Source organism: Cydia splendana, chromosome 22 (genome assembly GCF_910591565.1).
Source record: "Cydia splendana chromosome 22, ilCydSple1.2, whole genome shotgun sequence".
Lineage (NCBI taxonomy): Eukaryota > Metazoa > Arthropoda > Insecta > Lepidoptera > Tortricidae > Cydia > Cydia splendana.
Genome location: NC_085981.1, coordinates 13,166,032 through 13,186,427, shown reverse-complemented (window position 1 = coordinate 13,186,427; position 20,396 = coordinate 13,166,032). Strand labels below are relative to the sequence as shown.

The 20,396-nt window shown below is 40.1% G+C and overlaps 2 protein-coding genes, 1 long non-coding RNA gene and 1 other non-coding gene across 6 annotated transcripts in view; 1 reads left to right on the top strand and 3 right to left on the bottom strand.

Moving 5' to 3' along the window:
- LOC134801424 (putative nuclease HARBI1) overlaps positions 1–10,901 on the top strand; it is a 143,208-nt gene extending 132,307 nt beyond the window's left edge. The window contains exons 2-7 of the mRNA XM_063773976.1: positions 7,546–7,825; positions 8,293–8,423; positions 8,809–9,007; positions 9,495–9,639; positions 9,786–10,032; positions 10,725–10,901. Of these exons, the coding sequence (XP_063630046.1) occupies positions 7,601–7,825; positions 8,293–8,423; positions 8,809–9,007; positions 9,495–9,639; positions 9,786–10,032; positions 10,725–10,881 (1,104 nt within the window). The 5' untranslated portion in view covers positions 7,546–7,600 and the 3' untranslated portion in view covers positions 10,882–10,901. The remainder of the gene's footprint in view (positions 1–7,545; positions 7,826–8,292; positions 8,424–8,808; positions 9,008–9,494; positions 9,640–9,785; positions 10,033–10,724) is intronic.
- The window catches only part of LOC134801416 (forkhead box protein P1), a 102,633-nt gene that overhangs the window by 14,214 nt on the left and 68,023 nt on the right, over positions 1–20,396 (bottom strand). For all 3 annotated transcript variants that reach the window (XM_063773962.1, XM_063773964.1, XM_063773963.1), the window contains 3 exons: positions 1,649–1,734; positions 669–777; positions 144–347 (listed from right to left, as the gene is read on the bottom strand). In XM_063773962.1, coding sequence (XP_063630032.1) covers positions 144–347; positions 669–777; positions 1,649–1,734 — 399 coding nt within the window. The remainder of the gene's footprint in view (positions 1–143; positions 348–668; positions 778–1,648; positions 1,735–20,396) is intronic.
- LOC134801555 (uncharacterized) lies at positions 12,258–15,186 on the bottom strand. Its single transcript, XR_010145692.1, has 3 exons — positions 14,995–15,186; positions 12,508–12,585; positions 12,258–12,447 (listed from the first exon to the last, which is right to left on the bottom strand). It is a non-coding gene; the product is annotated as an uncharacterized LOC134801555 (long non-coding RNA).
- Positions 15,784–15,855, bottom strand: Trnaa-ggc (transfer RNA alanine (anticodon GGC)). Its single transcript has one exon. It is a non-coding gene; the product is annotated as a tRNA-Ala (tRNA).

Here is a 20,396-nt window from a genome sequence, read left to right as displayed (position 1 = left end):
ATCAAGTGACTCGCTTCTCGGTGGAGAAAAACATCATGAGGAAATCTACTAACCGCATTAAGGCCTAAGTTCCGCCTCTGGGTTGGAAGGTCAACAGGTCCAGGGACTCTAGGGTTAAAGTTAAGATGAGGAAGAATTTTAACCTGTTTCTGCATATGATGCTGATGGAACAGCCGCTGCTTCATCAGCGCCTGCAGCTGGGAGTGCTGGTCGAGCAGCTGCATGGCCAGCAGGTCTGGTGCGACCAGCGGGAGTGGAGAGCGGGCACCAGCAGTACTTCCGGCTGGAGACACAGGTGCTGGTGAAGAGTGAGCTGAGCCAGCGGTTGGGGAGGCTGGGGCTGATGCCTGCGGATTTGTCATTTTATGAGTGCTGTGGAACCGTCCATTTTTACAAGCTTTTATTTAACCCTTTTCTTGACAAATAAAAAAAAATCGCGGCTTATAAAGCAAAAAAAATGCTCTTATAATTTATCTTCTTCCTGATGAGGTACTGTGGAGACTGGCCGCGGGCGGTTATCATGGGCCAGGCCTTTTTTGACTGCTACTGGGGACTCAAAAATACGTTCTCTGTAGGGCGTGGCGCGCCGCTGAGGCGAGCTTCCCCGACGCCGCTTCTCCGCCCCACCTGCCAGACTGATGATAGAGCGAGAGGACTTTAGTACTCACCCGTGCAAGAGCGAGAGGCTCATGGTCTCTGGGGGGCGAGGCGCGGCGCGGGGGCGAGCTGCGCCGACGCCGCCGCGCCGCTTCGCCGCCCCACCTGCCGGACTCCTCTCTGAAAACATCAACAGGGGTCAAACCTTGGTTCTACAGCCTTATCAATCACTTACGCTGTTTTCTTGTCATGACAGTAAACCCCCATATTATGCCGTAGTATACACACTTGTCGAAAGACCGGAGACAGGCCGAGAACGAGTGTGTGAACGAATTGGTCGACTATAATGCCATTTTAGAAAGACTAGGCGAGTAGGCGTCTTTGACCAACTCTAAAAGCGAGGAGTACGGAGTACCTACATGCGTGTTTTTCTTTAAGAAGTAGGTACATGACATCTAGAATAGAATAGAATAGAATAGAGAAAAGAAGAAAGCAACACGTAAAACAACTTAACATGATTGTAAGCCACAAAATGGTCCCGACAGCATGATGGGGGTCGTCCAGAAATCATGTGATCGTTTAGAGGGGGGGGGGGGGGGGGGGGGTAAGAAAAATATCACCAATGATCACGAGGGGGGGTCAGAGAAGATATCACGTGTATTTTTTTTTTCACAGCGGGAAAGGCAAAAACGACAGTATTACTCAAAAATTTAATGAGATCAAAATAATCCGCTCTCATTCCGCTCTATGTTATATGCGTATTTACCCAATAAAAAACATTTATCGCACCAACTTTAACACATTAATAATCAAAGCTCGCATCGGCGCCATGGCCTTGATTGCTTAGCGTCTAAGCGTCTACCTGCATCATAATTATCACGTGATCTTGTGGCAGGGGGAGGGAGTCACCAAGGGGGAGGGGGGCTCAAAATAGGCCCAATATGATCACATGATTTCTGGACGAGCCCATGCTAGCCTGGCTGAGCTGGTCCGTCAGGGCCATGATCTTGTGCAGCAAGAAGTGTAACATCTATTTCAGTTTTGTACAAACCTGTCCAAACAGCGGTCCAGCTCGAAAGAGTTTAGTAGCGGCGGCTTCGCGGCGCCCGGGGTCGAGTTCAGTGCCGGCTCGGGACCCTGCGGACAAACAGACAAACATACATCAAAACTTCACCCAAAAAGGTGTCGGAACGTCTGATAGGTGTGTAGGAACTGTAGGATTACAGAGCGGACTCTTCTTTGCGCAGATGTTTAGTCTGGCGGTGCAAAGAGGTAACGCCGCCAGCACTCTGGGGTCTATGCCGGAAGCAGGGGATTTGGGATTAGTTTTAGTCCCTTAGGTTTTAAGGTTTAGTTTTAAGGTATTAATTTTATCTTCCTTCCTTTTTAGGGTTCCGTACCCAAAGGGTAAAACGGGACCCTATTACTAAGACTCCGCTGTCCGTCCGTCCGTCCGTCCGTCCGTCCGTCTGTCACCAGGCTGTATCTCACGAACCGTGATACCTAGACAGTTGAAATTTTCACAGATGATGTATTTCTGTTGCCGCTATAACAACAAATACTAAAAACAGAATAAAATAAATATTTAAGTGGAGCTCCCATACAACAAACGTGATTTTTGACCGAAGTTAAGCAACGTCGGGCGGGGTCAGTACTTGGACGGGTGACCGTTTTTTTTGCCGTTTTTTGCATTATGGTATGGAACCCTTCGTGCGCGAGTCCGACTCGCACTTGCCCGGTTTTTTGTTTGTGTGTTTTATGTATTTTTGATTAATAAATAAAAATTTGCTTCACCTAATCAAGTAATCATATAAGTCTACTTCATGCCAGCGCGAGCCACGCGGTACGAGCGTAGCCGATAACACGGGAAAAACCATACAGATGTAGTGCGTAATTATTTTCCATCGTACTTTCATGGAAACGTACGAACGTGTCTTGCTATTTCAGTCAGTCTCGGTACAAAAAGTACTGAGGTTGTCTGAAGTAGCATGACAAATACGAACGTTTCCGAGAAAATACGATGGAAACAATTATACACCATATCTGTATGTAGCGGAAAGTGCTAACGAACATAGAACCCGCCTATCGGGTCGCTGGCAGTGAAGGTGATTGTTAAGGTGGCCACTGACGAGCCTTCCAACAGTCCAAATAGCGTGGCTGCAATCCAAAATCGGTCCGTGAATGTCAAAAACGTACAATGTTTAATATTAGGATGCCGTCCATTTGGACGAATCCATTGTAACAGCATCCATTTGGAAGGCTCGTCAGTGGCCTGCTTTAGTAAGACTGTCAAACGCAGTGCAAGTGTTATTTATACGTCATAATTTCATATAAGTGTGAAGTTTAAAATAATACTTGCACTGCGTGTGCTAGCAAAATCGTTGCAGACTTATCTTGGTCTAACTCTACCTATGAAGTCAATATAGAAGACACAGCGTAACCAACTTGCTTATTAAGAATGAATAACATAGGCCTCTATTCTAAACACCGTTGGACTGACTTCTGAACTCTGCTACGCGAAGCATGATGTCATGCATTTGTTTACATTATTTAATTTACACAATACGTCATGTAGCAGTATTATAAACATTAGTAACTATAATATATTTGCTTATACAGCTTGTAACGCAAAACTAAAATTGGTCGTGTTTGCTTTGCTAAAAAACGTTTGTGTACTTTTGTTCAAGTCGTTCAAACGCCTACACTAAGTAGATAATAGATGTCTAGACTAATATTAATATATTAGAGATTCACCGGATATTAGGTTACTATCCGGTATTTGGCCTATCCGGCCGGATACCGGATAGTAACTTTGCTTGATTTCGGAGTAAACAGATTGAATTTAAGAAACAGTCACGGTCTTAATCGTACTCGTTTATTATTTTATAATTACTTACAACGTATCCTACAACGTTACAAGATATCGTGGTACTAGTGCTCGACATGCTAATGCCCAATAGATAACACCCTGCTGTCACCTCTATTGACAATGACTTAAGTTTCAAGATGACATGTACTGGGACCGCGTCGAACACCACCTTACAGAACTATGATAAAGTCTTACTGCCGTATTCGAACTTCAAGATATTCACAAGAGACGACACGTACTACATCCATTCTAGATACGTTATAGTTTAGATATCACCTAGTTCTCTTTTGCAGCGCAATTCGGGCAACCAATGTCACTTTTACGTTAGATAGAGTAAGATATCTATTAGATGTGAATTGGATCTCTAAGTCATATCCTGTGGAAATCGTTCAACAGTATCTCCAGAATCGCGCAAATGTCAAATTTGACAGGTTAGATCTTAAACATATCGTTATCGTATCTTGGTGATGTCTAATAGATGTCTATTTCAAAATCCGAATCGGGCCATTATTGGAGCACCCTGTAGAGCTATAGGTAAAAAACTAGCACATGTTATTGTTACGGCACTTGCTGTATAAACACGTGAGCTCACCGCGATGTTGTAAATGCCGACAACAGGGCGGGTTCATAAACTTAATGCGATATTGATTTATACATAAGGTTAGGTGGGGTAAGAGAAATTATGGGACGAGAGAAACTCTTGTAGGAAAGAGAGAAAATCTTCCGATACGTCCTTTTCGGTGATCACGTGATGATATATTTTAATAGAAAACGAAGTGTCTGATGATTTAATTTAGTTTTTAGGGTTCCGTACCCAAAGGGTACCACGACTGCTCTGCCAAGAGTAATTCGACGGAGAAGAAGACCCAAACGGTAAAAACGGGACCCTATTACTCCGCTGTCCGTCCGTCTGTCTGTCCGTCTGTCTATCACCAGGCTGTATCTCATGAACCGTGATACCTAGGCAGTTGAAATTTTCACAGATTATGTATTTCTGTTGCCGCTATAACAACAAATACTAAAAAGTACGGAACCCTCGGTGGACGAGTCCGGTTTTTAATTATAGTTTTATTCATGATGTACCTTTACTTTTCCAATAAATGAATTTATTAATGTCTTATAAGGAAAACTGTTTGAATCCAGGATCCATCCCATTTAATTAGTGAACCTTTCTCATTATCTCGACGGCAAACTTTCCCGACGAGCTAGAACGAAATGATTGGAACAAACTATGGGAAATTAAAAATGAAGCGACCGATTTACAGACAAAATGTCTGTCCAATATTAAGAGGAAAATATAGCACCAAGAGAATAGTGTGTATAGAGAGTTACTGTCATGGTAAATTATATAGCCACAGTAAATAAATTATGTAGGTACTGCCATCTTTCGACAGAAGATTAAAACTGTTAGAACGCCATTTGACTTTGATCCCTAATTCTTTCACTGATATATGTTAATTTGTTAAATATTGAAATTAACGCCATCTACTCGACAGTAGGCCAAAGGTTATGGCGCCATCGCTAGAAAAGATTGCTCCGTACCTTTCGCCTACTGTGACGGCGGATTGTCAAAGTAAATAATGTAAATTTACTTTGACAATCCGCCTCTAAAAAGAGAAAATGTTTTTCCGCTTGTAAATATTTTCCATTATCTATGTTTTTTTAGTAGGTACTTATGTTATTGACACAATGAAAAAAACCGGGCAAGTGCGAGTCGGACTCGCGCACGAAGGGTTCCGTACCATAATGAAAAAAAAAACGGAAAAAAATGCAAAAAAAAACGTCAAACGTCAAACTTGGATGGGTGCATCCAAGTGCTGACCACGCCCGACGTTGCTTAACTTTGGTCAAAAATGACGTTTGTTGTATGGGAGCCCCATTTAAATCTTTATTTTATTCTGTTTTTAGTATTATTATTATATAAAGCCGCAATCCGATGATTAATTGACATAATTGTTCTCCCAGAAGGAGGTTCGTGGGGTGTTAGACTTTGACATATTCATATAGAGGGCGGTCTGGTGACCCCCAGAAAAATCTGACATTTGGTCTACCGGATTCGGTCAGAAAAATGTTCAACGGCCCGGCCAAAGGGTCAGACCTTAGGTGGGGGGTGCTCGACCAAATGTCATAGAGGGACCCTGGCAGTTTGTATGTTGGTAATCATACAACATAATATAAAACCGGACAAGTGCGACTCGCCCAACGAGGGTTCCGTACTTTTAAGTATTTGTCATCATCTGTGAAAATTTCAACTGTCTAGCTATCACGGTTCGTGAGTTACAGCCTGGTGACAGACAGACAGACGGACGGACGGACGGACGGACGGACAGCGAAGTCTTAGTTATAGGGTCCCGTTTTACCTTTTGGGTACGGAACCCTAAAAACGAGTTTAAACTGTTGTGAGACATACTAACATTGAATAATTTTACAACAAGTGAGTCTAAACCGTAAAATTATTCAATGAAAAACGAGGTTTTCCGTTTTTCAAAATTAGTTACTTATATATTTTTTAAAGCGATACCTATAAACCTAGAATATATGTATTATGTTCAAGCGATCGACATCCAAATCAAAGTGATTTGTCAAGATTTAGTTAGTGGAAACAGTTTCCTCCCGAAATGGAGCTTCATATAAAAAGTACCGTTATTTCATTAGGATCGCAAAGCTGTACTTCCCTCTTACGGCCCGATTTGAACTTTAAGATACGTGAATAAATATCTAGAAACGTTATAGATTAGATATGTCAGTGTCAAATGTGACGTTTCTTCAAACAAATACCACAATCCAAATCATTTCTAGATCTATTAATCGACGTATCTTAAAGTTCGAATCGGGCAGTGGGCAGTTAAGCTTGTGTTGAAACAATTTGGAAACACCACCGTGACGGCAATTATTTAAGAACCTAAACCTACCCTCGGCAGCCTCTGCTGCTACGTCCGTGGGGCTCAATAGGCTATTCTACATTTTTAGGGTTCCGTAGTCAACTAGGAACCCTTATAGTTTCTCGTCCGTCTGTCTGTCTGTACGAGTATACTGTCCAAAGGCTTTGCTCCGTGATCGTTAGTGCTATAACGCTGCAATTTGGCATGGATATACATAATATAAATCAATTATTCCGACTAAGCGGTAAAAAAACTAGAAATATATATTTTTAGGATACCTCCCCTACACGTAAAGTTTTTAAAGAAAATATGTATTGTAGAGTAAAATTATAAAATCGCCTAAGATTCCGAGACGCAACGAATAGGTACATAAATGAAGTTATTTGTGTTCTTTTTAAAAAACATTTTTAATTTAAACAAATAATCGTGAAAATATCCACGTAAAGTAACATGTAATTGGCACGTGACATTTTTAAATACAAACAAATTGTTGCTTATTAAGTGTTTACATACTGACACCAAATACGATTAGTGACACGTCCGTATGTGTATGTAATTTGTATGTACGTGGCTTAAGTAAATAAAGCGTTTCGGGTGATGTAATCGCGATATTATTATAAAGTCTTAATATGGCATGTTCACAAAACATCCTTAAAATGTGCCTACTTTGCTCCCCACTGTTTTTATATATGAAAATTATACCACAACCTCATTTTTAAGTGTTACAACATGATAGTAGTGTAGTGAAGGTCTACTTTAAATCTGTATAAACCTACATCAACATAGCTAACACAAAATAATAATTTTAAAATTTAAATTAAGCGACGAATTATATCTACTGCGGGCTTAGCAAGGTTGTACGACAAGGTAGTTATCACGCAATATGGGATGATAAAACGGCCGTTATCGTCGATTTTATCATCCATACTATGGTTGCAGACGATATATGGAGTTATCCACATTTGACAGCGGTAGATGATAGAAGACAATTTGCATAACATGGTAGTTGGATAAGATGTGGATAATTTGACAGATTGTCCCATTTTGACAGTTCAACTTAGTTAATTTTAACTACGTGCTTCTTAGATGACGATAAGCCTTGTCGTGGATGCAGATCTTGTGAAAAAACCTATTCTAAGATATAAATTACCAGTAAGCTGCCAGTAAGTATCAGTTTTCCTATGATTTTATTAAGAGTTACTAGTTAAAACGTTCCGCTGCATATAATATTGTCAATATTTTCTTTGCAGGGATGTCGAGATTTTTTTTCTTCCAGCTCACGGCTGCTGCAGAGGAAAAAGAAAGAAGAAAGATTCAGCGCCGAACTCTAAGGGATGCTGCAAACCCCTTCGATATGCCGGACGAAGAGTTCCGGAAAATATACAGATTCCGCAAGGAGGTGGTTTTTTACTTATGTGAGGAACTGAACGTGGACCTGCAGCCTCACAAAGATGATGGATTGCCAACTCACTTTAAGGTAAGCTATAATATTGCAGTGTTCCTCGTATAATTAATAGAGCTAGACCAAGATAAGTCTGCAACAATTTTGATAGCACACGCAGGGCAAAGTGTTATTTTCAACTTCAAACTTCTAAGAAATTTTAACATATAAATAACACTTCCACTGTGCACTGCGTGTGCTATCAAAATTGTTGCAGACTTGTCTTGGTCTAACTCTAGGTATTCTATGTAAAACAGACTTCTCACACAAATGCCAACTGTAACATTTATGACCATGCTACTAAATTCTACTATATAATATTAAAAATCCATAAGTTTGTATGTTAAGATATGGCACAATCATACAAAATTAGCGGATACATATTTGGGTGGAATTGTTGTTTATAACAGAGGTTACAAAAGCTAATTTTTTCCTTAAAATGTATTGTTTAATGGGGAAAATGTACTTACTTAAATAATTAAAAGCCTAATTATTTGTTTTAGGTTCTAACAGCGTTACATCTGCTGGCTGATGGAAATTACCAACGTGGGACTGGTCAGGACCATGGTTTATCCATTGGTCAGACAACCGTAAGCCGGTATCTCGATCAATTTGTAGATGCTGTCAACAGAAGGTATGTTCATTTGAGGACTGAAAGACTACATAAAAAACTATGTTGGTCCTGTGATGTTCTACTTAAACATACTTTCTTATTCCAAGAGCCAAATATATACAGGTGGTGAATGATAGGTTTTCTAAGTATGAGAACTAATAATGTAAGTAATGAAACTATAGTATGAGCACTTCACAGGTCCACTAGGGCTATCTTAGTAGTTTTTACTTTTTTGAATTTATAAGTAACTATGAGTGTGGCTGTATTGTGCAATGACATAGGTATTATTTGATAGTTATGTATAAGTAGAACAGTTACATTGGATACAAATATATACATAATCTGGAAATGCAGTATTAGCTAGATTTGACTAAGGTTAAGTTCTAAAACATGCTATTTTTTACAGACTTAAAGACCAATGGATTATATTTCCTGGAAATGAACGGTTCCGGCGATCAGTTGCCACAGGATTTGAGGAGGCATACGGTCTGCCAAATATCTTGGGTGCAGTAGACTGCACCCAAGTGAAGATATTTCCTCCACCTCTGCCTCATGGAGTGCAGTATCTAAACCGCAAAGGCGTTCATGCTCTTAATGTACAGCTAGTAAGTTTAAATTATAGTTACAAATAAAAATATTTTAATATTAATCATAAAATCCTCCTAACGGGCATCAATATATGTATATTATAATTAATTTAAAAAATATAAACTCTATGGGACAATCTTACACTGATGTATTAGTCTAGATTGATCCAAATAATTCATTAAAATAAATATCTATGTTACTACTTAGTAAGATGAAATAAATCATTTATTTACATACAATATATATACAGTGGTACTACTAAACGAAATTAATAACTAGCTTAAATCTAAAATAGGCCCTTGAGGCATTGTACCAAGGATGCTGGCGGCATTTCCTCGCTGTATCGCAATGCTGATACGTTGTGCGAGGTAGCCGCCAGCTCTTCGGTCACCAGTTACGTCAACCAGACGCTTCGCGATTTCTGCGAACAACTTATGCGCGCTGGGATTAGTATTAGTTGTCACTAATACTCAAATAATAAAAATCATAACTCATATTTTTCAGGTTGCAGATGTCAACTGCAAAATCTTGGCAGTGAACGCAAGGTTTCCTGGCCGTGTGCATGACTCGTTCATATTTAACAATTCTTCCATTAAGGATGAATTAAGAAGATTGTACAACGGCCACATTGGGGATTATTTCCTTTTGGGTAAGCAGAAAATTGTGCGTGTATCTGTCTGTACTTAGATCATGTCTAGTTAATATACCTATTATAAAGCATAAGTAAGAGGGAAGTTTTGTTAATTGTTCGGATGCTTAACTATTGTGTAGTTAACCAAATAATCATAATTTCAGGTGACTCGGGGTATGCTCTCGAGCCATGGCTCATGACGCCAGTGCTGAACCCTGCCCAGGGAAGCCCAGAAGCAAGGTACACTGCCTGGCACTGTCGTGTGCGCAACACAATTGAGCGTACCAATGGGTACCTCAAAAATGTATTCCGGTGCCTGGGCCACGACCGCGTCTTACACTACAGCCCAGCGAAGGCATCGTCGATGATAAATGTATGTTGCGTATTATACAACATAATGCAATATTACAGGTAAGTGTGCTTAACATTAATTGTTCAGTGATTGATGAAGAAAGTTCCATGTTGTTGTGCAAAGAGAATTTGAAATAGAGGAATATTGTCATACGTAGTAAATTATGTGGGAATCTGCCATCTTTCGACACAAATGATTAAAACTTTTAGAAAATCAAATGACTTTGATCCTTATTCTTTCACTCATATGTGTTAAATTTGTTAAATATGTATCAAGAAGTATCGCTATCTACTCAAGAGTAGGCCAAAGGTATGGCGCCATCGTTCGAAAAGATGGGACCATACCTTTGGCCTATGACAATATTCCTCTAGTCTAAATTCTCTTTGCTCTTAAGGGGCCCACTGATTAACAGTCCGCCGGACGATATTAGCCTATCAGTTGTTCGGAACTGTCAAAATTTTGTTTTAACTGTCAGGCCGATACCGTCCGGCGGACTGTTAATCAGTGGGCCCCTTTAGTGATGAATGATTAGGATCCTCAGATTTTTTCTTTAAATGTTAATTATATTTAGACAGTTCCCAAAGTTGACTGGGCTCCGACCCACCTAACAAAATCTGCCAAATGCGTAACGCTCAGATGTCCTAGTAGTTTCAGGGCCCACTCAATATTTGCTCGCGACCCACCAGTGGGTCGCGACTAATAGTTCCGGAAATGCTGTACTTAAATACCGATTTTCTCCTTTTTCTTGCAGAGATCTTCCCGTGGAAATCGTAGAAGAAATTGAGGAAGGGGCTCCTCAAGAACTTCCTCATCGTCATGCCCAAAACGGACTCTTATTAAGAGTGGCGCAGGAAAAGCGTGCGCGGCTAATAAATACATATTTTGCTTATTACTATGTTTTATTATGATACAAATACCTACCTCATATGTCTTGCTATACTCAAGCAGAGATTAGTAAATATTATAGACGGTATTCTGCCTTTCCGCTGAAGTATGCATGCATTTTTTATAACTTCTCACTTACTCACAGGAGCTCACTAGATGGCGTCCCTAAATAAGGATATGCCTAAAATGCTTTTTCATTTCTCATGTTCTGATGGCTCCTCTACACGATGGGCCAACGCCGGCCACTCCAAGGGACGCAGCCATGCAGTAGAATGAGATAGCAATATCACTATTAGCTCCCTCTAACGCTGTTTTGGCCCACAGATCATCCGGAATACGGCAGACGTGTCACGCCCAGTCCCATTTAACCTTGGCGGCAGTTTCAGCTACGTCAGTGATTCGCGTTTTGGAGCGCAGTATTGTATTTTTAATGCGATCGGTCAATTTCACGCTCAAAATACTACGCTCCATGGCCCGCTGACAAACCTTGAGTTTGAATTTTTGAACTTTTGTCAAAGACCAAGTCTGTGCTCCGTAGGTAAGGATGGGGAGAATGCACACGTCCATGAGTTTTCTTTTTAGCGGTATAGGAAGGTTTCCCTTCGTGTACTCCTTCATAGACCAAAAGCTCCTCCAGGCATTCTCGGTCCGTCTTGCGACTTCTTTGTCTTGCCGTGCCTGGAAGGAGACTATTTGGCCAAGGTATATATACTCATGGACATATCCTATTTCTCTCCCATCTATTTCTATTCTTATTGGTGCACTATTGGTCATGAGCTTAGTCTTTGACATGTTCATCACTAATCCAACCTCAAGGCTTGCCCTGCTTAGGTCCTGTAGCATGTCGCAGAGGTCGGTAGCTGAAGATGAGAAGAGGACTATGTCGTCGGCGAAACGCAGATTGGTTAACTGCCTTCCGCCGACGCCAATGCCCCTCTGTTCCCGCCCTGCCGCCAGCTTCCGGAACACTTGCTCAAGGGCTTGCTACTTGTTTAACACTAGTTAAACAATTTGGGGGACAGAGGATCGCCTTGCTTATGTTAAAGGAGGGTCCGGGAGACTGCAGTTTGATTTAAATATAAGGGAGGTTCTGTGAACTGTAGAACCTAAACCACCACCATAGCACGTATGAATGTACCTACATCACCAAGGTATCTCAAATGAAATTTGGCTACTTGTTCTCCATTAAGAATTAAATATCTAAATAGGTAAGTATATGCTTAGAGCATTTAGTAACTGGAGACGGCATCGCTGTCTTTTTCTGTACGAAACATATTTGCGGGGGAGGGGACGTCAAATGTATTGCATGATTTGTATGTAATGTACAAATAGCCATGTCAGTTACAAAATTGTGCAAGTTTTTCGGCAGAGGGGTAAGCTCTTAATGGCGACTCCAGTTATCAAATGCTCTAAGGGTATAAGGGACTAATAAGATAAACTCTGTGATATTAGAATTGAGTTATTTAAGATATATGTAATTTTTTAGTTTTTATTACTAGCTAAAAACACAATTGTATAGGTACTTGAGTGTAGACAAACATAACGCCTTTCATGAAGAAGTGTGAAAAAATGAAGTCACATTTTTTAGACTGTGGAATTCAAAATCATTAATAATTCAATCAAACATTTTACATTAAATTACAGGCCACTACTATTAAACGTCTTCCTCTTCCATTATTTCAGTATCCTCCAAGTTTTCTATGTTCTCCGTCTCCACCAAAGGAATACTGAAACAATATTAACAAAATAGAATTATTATAATAATACTAATAAGTACAGTCAGATGCAGAAGGCGGTGATCTTGGACACGGCGCGGATAGTCCGCCGGTTCCTCTCTCTGCAGCCCTGACCACCGGTAGCTTGGGCCTTGCCCCGCTGCTGGCGGCACCCTAGGTTAGGTTTTTTATAATGTGTTTATATAAATTTTTATTGTTTTGTAAGTGTTTTTATATTTTACTTTTATACTCACATTGTAAAACCCTAACCTAAGACCCTAATTGAATAAAGAGACTAATAAGTACTAAATAAAATAAAATTAAATAAAATTAAAATACGTCTAAGAAATTGGGCCCCTTTGGCATCGAGGACGCTGGCAGCATTTCCCCGCTGTATTGCGAAGCTAATACGTTGAGCGAGAAAGCTGCCAGCTCTTCGGTCACCAGTGAAATCGATAAGCCTTTTTGAAAGGTCTTTAAAAATTTGTAGGGCATTAGGACCCCACGGGCCAAGGGTCTCAACCCCAAATGGCATAAAAATATACTCGGGGCCGAGACCCCTGTACTTATGGAATTTGAGCTTTTCGGCCGCTTTAGCCGCCGCACCTGCTTGGTGACTGGTTCCCGTGAGGTGGGAAGGGGCCAGAGTGTCAACGCAGGTAGCGTCCCACACTAGCACCCTTCCCAAACTCCAAGGAACCAGGGACATACCGTCCGGTCTCTTGCCGTCGTCTCTAGCCATGCCAGTTGGCTCCAGTAGAGCTGGCACGTTGACGGATGCAAGAGACCGCCGGATTATGTCATTCAGTGCGGCGTGTCTTGAAAAGCGGCCAGCACTTTTTTGACAGGATAGCCCGTGGTGTCCTAATTCATCGACTTCACTGCCGCAGGGGCACCTGTGTGGAGCACAGACGCGGACTCCAAGCCGAAGACAGGTCGCGATGCGGAGTGTCCGGCGTGAGGAAGGTTCCGGTGTTCGGTGAAGGATAAGCCCGGAGCCAATCACCGGGCTCCCTCGACGCCGAAGCCAGTAGTCTGGCCCGTTCGCGGCCTGTACTACGGCTTAGGAGGGAATTAAATAATAATTAAGAAGTAGTTCCTTTATTCTATGTATGAGATATTAACTATAGTTCGTTATTTTTAGCATTAGAAAGAACTTGAAAGAAGGTAAGCGATCTTGACATGTCTTTTAAATTAAAAACGCTTACTATAGAGCCAGATCAAGACAAGTCTGCTACTAATTTTAATAGCACATCGTTACAGACTTGTCTTGGTCAGTGGGATTACTTTTAAAGTCACATCCATCTATTTGACGACCGGTCTGGCCTAGTGGGTAGTGACCCTGCCTACGAAGCCGATGGTCCCGGGTTCGAATCCCGGTAAGGGCATTTATTTGTATGATGATACAGATATTTGTTCCTGAGTCATGGTTGTTTTCTATGTATTTAAGTATTTATATATTATATATATCGTTGTCTGAGTACCCACAACACAAGCCTTCTTGAGCTTACCGTGGGGCTTCAGTCGATTTGTGTAAAAAATGTCCTATAATATTTATTTATTTATTATTATTTATTATTATCTATGTAAATTGGATATCTCTGACAAATACTCAAAAATTATCAAATGAGGATAAACCAGCAAAACGCAGATTGCAGAATCGTTTAAAAAACATGTCACTAGATACTGTTATGGTAAATTAATGTACTATACATTTACTGCCATCTTTCGACAGAAGATTCAAACTGTTAGAACGCTATTTATTTTGATCCTTATTCTTTCACTGATATGTGTTAATTTGTTAAATATCAAAATTAAGGCTATGGCGCCATCGCTCGAAAAGATTGCACCATACCTTTGGTCTAGAGTCGAGTAGATGGCGTTAATATTAATATTTAACAGCTCAAGATTCCTCATCTTGAGTAATTCAGGCGTTAATAATATTGTATCCCAAAGGCTCTCATAAACCGAAATAAGGTCTTGCTCCTTGGCATTGGCGTATTTTATCTATATAAGGACTGGCGTTATGGCCTTTATGGGCACTAAAGATGGTACTAGTCCAGCGGTGTCACTCACGAATTCGAGCCAATCGTGCAGCCTAACGCAACTAGTTGCGACCAATCGCGCGCGTGATGCAAACTCATCAACCAATTGCACGCGTGATGCGAACTCATCAACCATTCGCGTTGTAGCGGTGTTACACCGTTGTACTGTCCCCATTCTTATTGCGCGTAAGGCCAGTCCTTAGACATATACGTCAATGGGTCAGAGGATGAGCCTTTAAGTAGATAGTTAGTTCAACCTCAGGGTAACGCGTGTTTGTCCATTCGTTCGCGTGTTACTACTACTGCATAGTACATACATACATACATAAATATTGGGTTTATTTGTTAGTTGATATCAGTAACAAAAAAATCTTACCTATTCGCCAACATGACGTTGTTCTCCTTTAAAAGTTCAAATTTTTTTTGTTGCGTGTCGTTGAGGATTTTAAGTTGATTGAGGATGTCCTGTCGACATAAAATATGTTATAGCAAGCTGAAACTAAGTGATATCACAGTGAACATAATAAATAACGCTATCTACAACAAGGGGAATGTCTATTGTATAAGTACTTATTTACTCGTCCCATACTTAAGTTGCACAAAAACAAACCGAAAGCGGATTGGGGACTTGACATACACGTTTTAATTTCTTTGCAGATGTATACAGGTTTCCTTTCCTCACGATGTTTTTCCTTCACCGAAAAGATAGTGGTAAATATCAAATGATATTTCGTACATAAGTTCCGGAAAACTCATTGGTACGAGCCACAGGATTAACTAGGACCCGCGACCTCCGGATTGAAAGTCGGACGTCAAATCCACTCTGCCACCACTGCTTTATTTTATCATAACTCATACTAAATATAACTATAATAAATTGGCAAATTATATGTATTATGATATAATTGGCTTGACTAATATGGTACTACCAAACACTGATACACCGCACACTAATGAGGAGATATTTTGGTTACTTAAATATGATTAATAAGTATAGTGTTATGAAACAGATTAGTAATAATAAAATTGCCGTACAAATATATCACAGCCAAGATTTCGAGATAAATAAAATTTTAGCCCAAATGTTAAATATTTTTTTCCTTTTTTATTGTTGGACGTATACCACATTACAATCTATAAATTGTATGTACAGATGTCAATACTCTGGTCAACGTGGGACTCGAACCCACATTTTTGGATTGCCGGTCTAATGCGTTACCAATTCCGCTAGCTGACCATCCGTCATTCAACGCGAATTTAACCATTGCAACTGTGAGAATGTCACTAGCGACATCTGCATTTCAGGTTTACAACGTTTACCAACTCTGAGGACATGCGTTAGCGCATGACTTACCTCCCGGCCCCACAACATATGGTTGTGTTGATCATCGTTGACTTTTTCATTATGATTGACATATATACATACAATTTATAAAATTTTAGCCATTCAATGAAATGCATGTTAATTATAAGTTCCATAAGGTTTCATTCATTCCTTTCATACCCTCTTCTCGGACGTTGGTTCTTGTGTTATTTTATTTAAGCTGCATTGTGCGATATGAGCAATCCCGAAATGTAGATTTCGGAATTGCTCATATATTTATAAAATAGTCAAAACATAAATAAGGTCAGATGGGGTAAGCGAAATATCGGGGCAAGAGAAATACTTGCAGGGAATGGTACAGTCACCGGCAATAATATGTTACACAGCGAAGGCCGCAAAAATATGTGACGCGCTCTTATTGCGCTACTAATAAGATCGTGTCAGATATTTTTGCGGCCTTCGCTGTGTAACATATTATTGCTGGTGACTGTACGTCAAGTAAGGATTATGCATTCTTACTGCCATGTTTGTGCTAAGTTAGCGTGGTGGTCAGAGTCTACTGTTTTTCTTGTCCCCAGTAAAACAAACAATGTTTCTCTTACCCCACCTGACCTTAAAGCATAGAATGATTAGTTCGTAATAAATTAATTACTCTTAAAATATTGTTATGCTCATGCTGCAGATTGTTAAAATGTGCTGTAGAAGGTGCCGGTTCCGTAGTGCGGTTGCGGGGCGGACGGGCAGGCTGTGTGGGTTGTTGTGGTCGCAGTAGCGTGGGGTATGGATGTACGCCAGCGGGGCGCGGATCCACGTACATCGAGCTGTGTACTTGACGTGCAGGAAGGGCGAGACGTGCGGGTTGGGCGGTTACGGCTGGACGAGCATAGGGGACGGGACGGGCGGCAAGAGACGGACGGGAAGGACGTTCGGGTAGTCCAGGACTTAAGGGCAGTACAGAAAGCGTGGAGCATGCAGGGCTGGCTGAAGGAGAAGAGGGCAAATGAGAGGCGTAGTGGGGTTGTTCGCTGAGCACGGGCCTAGTAAGTGTGGCGGTGGTGGGGGTTGGAGCAACAACGAAATTTTCAGTAGTAGCAGCAAACGTGCTGCTAGCCACACTGTTCCCAGAACCCGAAAACTCAGCGTAGTCTTCAATCTGAGGCAATCAGCACATGCAAATTTAAAATATTTGTTATGAGAAAAAAAAAGCAAAACGTTGTTAAAACTTTTACCCGACTACGGTTTTTTTTTTCATAAATAAAGCAGCTCCTCCTTTTCCAAAGTCAGTTAAATATTATTTTGTACTCTATGTCACCCCAGAGTTGCGCCATAAAAATGAATATTGGGTTGGGAGCCGCCCCTTTGGGGAATAAAATAGCAAAATGTTTCACTACACCAACCCCAAGCAAATGTTAAATGTAAAATATCAAACAAAATCAAACCAAATCCAAATGAATGTTATTAAATATCAATTACCTCCGTATGTTACTAAGCGCCACTAGCACCCACTAACCCGGGGTTAACCGGTTAACCCAGGGTAACCATGGTAACTCCAGGTATAACCGGTTAACCTCGGGATAGTAAATGGTGCATGTGGCCCTTATAGGGCACTTAATGTACAACAGAAGGACAATTTTCTTGTCAGCTGTTGCCATTGCATCAAGTGAATTAACGTTTTAAAACTATTATTATTTATATATTTTTTTCAACTCAAGTTAGGTTGTTTATAATATTAAATTTTTGACGACCGGTCTGGCCTAGTGACCCTGCCTGCTAAGCCGATGGTCCTGGGTTCAAATCCCAGTAAGGGCATTTATTTGTGTGATGAACACTAATATTTGTTCCTGAGTCATGGGTGTTTTCTATGTATATATATATAAGTATGTATTTATCTATATAAGTATGTATATCGTTGCCTAGCACCCATAGTACAAGCTATCCCATACAACCATTTCCAGTCGCCGTTACGACGCGGTGTTGACACATCTTGTGTCGACACCGTCTGTTTCGGTCACAATTCCAGTCGCAGAGTCGTCGCCGTGTCGACACAGTTACCAGAAATGGGGAAGGGTCGACACATGACACAAAGTGACATAAAGTGTGGTCGCCGTGTGCACACATTGTTTCGGGTTTGCGACTACTTTATGCCAAAATCATTCGTTCATTCGTTCATTTTGTTCCTGTCAAATGGAAACTGTCAGATGGAAAAATACTTAAATAAAAATAAGTGACATTAATACGCCATCTCTAAAACGGATTACAAGACGTAATTATATATTGTTTGCATTTATATTACAATATGACTTAAATTATTATGGGGAATTAAACTGCTCGAGTGATTTGATAAACTAAGTGTAATATAATCAACGCGCCACCACATTGTTTTAGTTTAGCCGGAAATGAAATTGTTTACTTCTCAGTGCCTGTGTTCATAACTATATTATTTGAAGCATTTTTAGTACTTCGGTGCGTATACTATACTTAAATAACAGAAATAACGCTTTACATACTACGAAACTTGTTAATTATGATGTATAAATATGGTTTAAGGCTGAGAAATATTGCAGTCACAAAGTAGTTGCAATGTTTCGACTTTGTGTCGACTCTGTGTTGACACATGACACGCGCTGTCAAAAGTAATAACAAAGTTACTGGATTTGCAAAATGGCTCCTTGTGTTGATTTGTTTTCAGATATTCTCAAAGTGTAAAAATGCCGTGGTCAGAGATGGGCATTAATCGATTAACTGTTTATTCGACTAATTAATGGAATAAAAAAGTTCATTCTCAAATTTTAATCGCGATTAGTTTAGTCGACCTAACATAGATTGAAATTGAATTAATCTGAATATTAATCGAATAAATTATCGATTAAATCTCGATTGAAAGTTGACAGGGGGCCATTTTTGTACGTAAAAATAATAGAAATGTCTTGCATGCAGATGGTAGCAAAACACTTTGTCATAAAAGTCGAGATGGGTGTCGATATATAGGTTTTAGGGAGTGCCGATTTCGAAAATAATGACCATTTTGGAATCCGAAATGGCGGCCATGCACTGTGTCATAAAAGTCGTCATGGATGTCGTTTTATACGTTTTAGGGGGCCCCAATTTTGAAAATGATGACCATTTTGGAATCCAAAATGGCGGCCATGCACTATGCCATAAAAGTCGTCATGGGTGTCGTTTTATAGGTTTTAGGGGGCGCAGATTTCGAAAATGATAACCATTTTGGATTCCAAGATGGCGGCCATGCACTATGTCATAAAAGTCGTCATGGATGTCGTTTTATAGGTTTTAGGGGGCCCCGATTTAGAAAATGATGACCATTTTGAAATCCAAAATGGCGGCCATGCACTATGTCATAAAAGTCGTCATGGGTGTCGTTTTATAGGTTTTGGGGGGCGCAGATTTCGAAAAAGATGACTATTTTGGATTCCAAGATGGCGGCCATGCACTATGTCATAAAAGTCGTCATGGATGTCGTTTTATAGGTTTTAGGGGGCGCAAATTTCGAAAATGATGACTATTTTGGATTCCACTTTTATGACAAAATATGTAGCCGCCATCTTGGATTATAAAATGATCATCGTTTTCGAATTCTGCACTCCCTAAAACCTATAAATCGACATCCGTGACGACGCAAGTTATCTTTATTTTCAGATCTAACAAATTGCTACAGAATACAAAGGACAAAAAAGAAGCGAGGAGGTAATGAAACAAGCAAAAATACAGATGATTCCTCGACGCAATTGGGTGATTCTTAAATTGTGTCCAGTTTTTTTTTGTCATAAAAGTTTATATTTTTCACATAATATATTACTCTCACAAGTTCCGTGACATTTCGACCTTCTAATTTTTTAAGTAAATGTTTTTGTTTATCTATGAGGATCTCACTAGAATAGTATAATCAAGGTATGTTTATATTTGATGAATGAAATAGTAACGCAAAAAAAAATATATTTGTGTCTTATATTCCTGCCGAAGACTTTTATTTTACCTTTTCCTTCTACACAAGTTTGGCCAAGTAATAAGAATTTAGGGCTCTCAATTTTATTTTGACTTCTACAACAGTAAAGCTACGAGGCCATGTTTGGTATCGTTTTCGTATAAATTCGCAGTACCAAATTTAGTTAAGGTATCACATTGACACCATTCCGAAGTAAAAACATATAAACTTATTAAAATACTTTCTTTTAAACTCCTCTTCACGCTTAAACTGCTGAACAGTTTTAATTTAAATTTGGTACACATATATTTTGAGTCCCGAGACAGGATATAATAAGTTATCTCAAAAATCATCCTTTAAAGGTGTGAAATGAGGTGTAGGGGGGAAGTCAGAATTGACTTCTTGAAGTTAATACTGTTTAAGTTTAGGTTTGAAGTCATGTTTTTAGGGTTCCGTACCCAAAGGGTAAAACGGGACCCTATTACTAAGACTTCGCTGTCCGTCCGTCCGT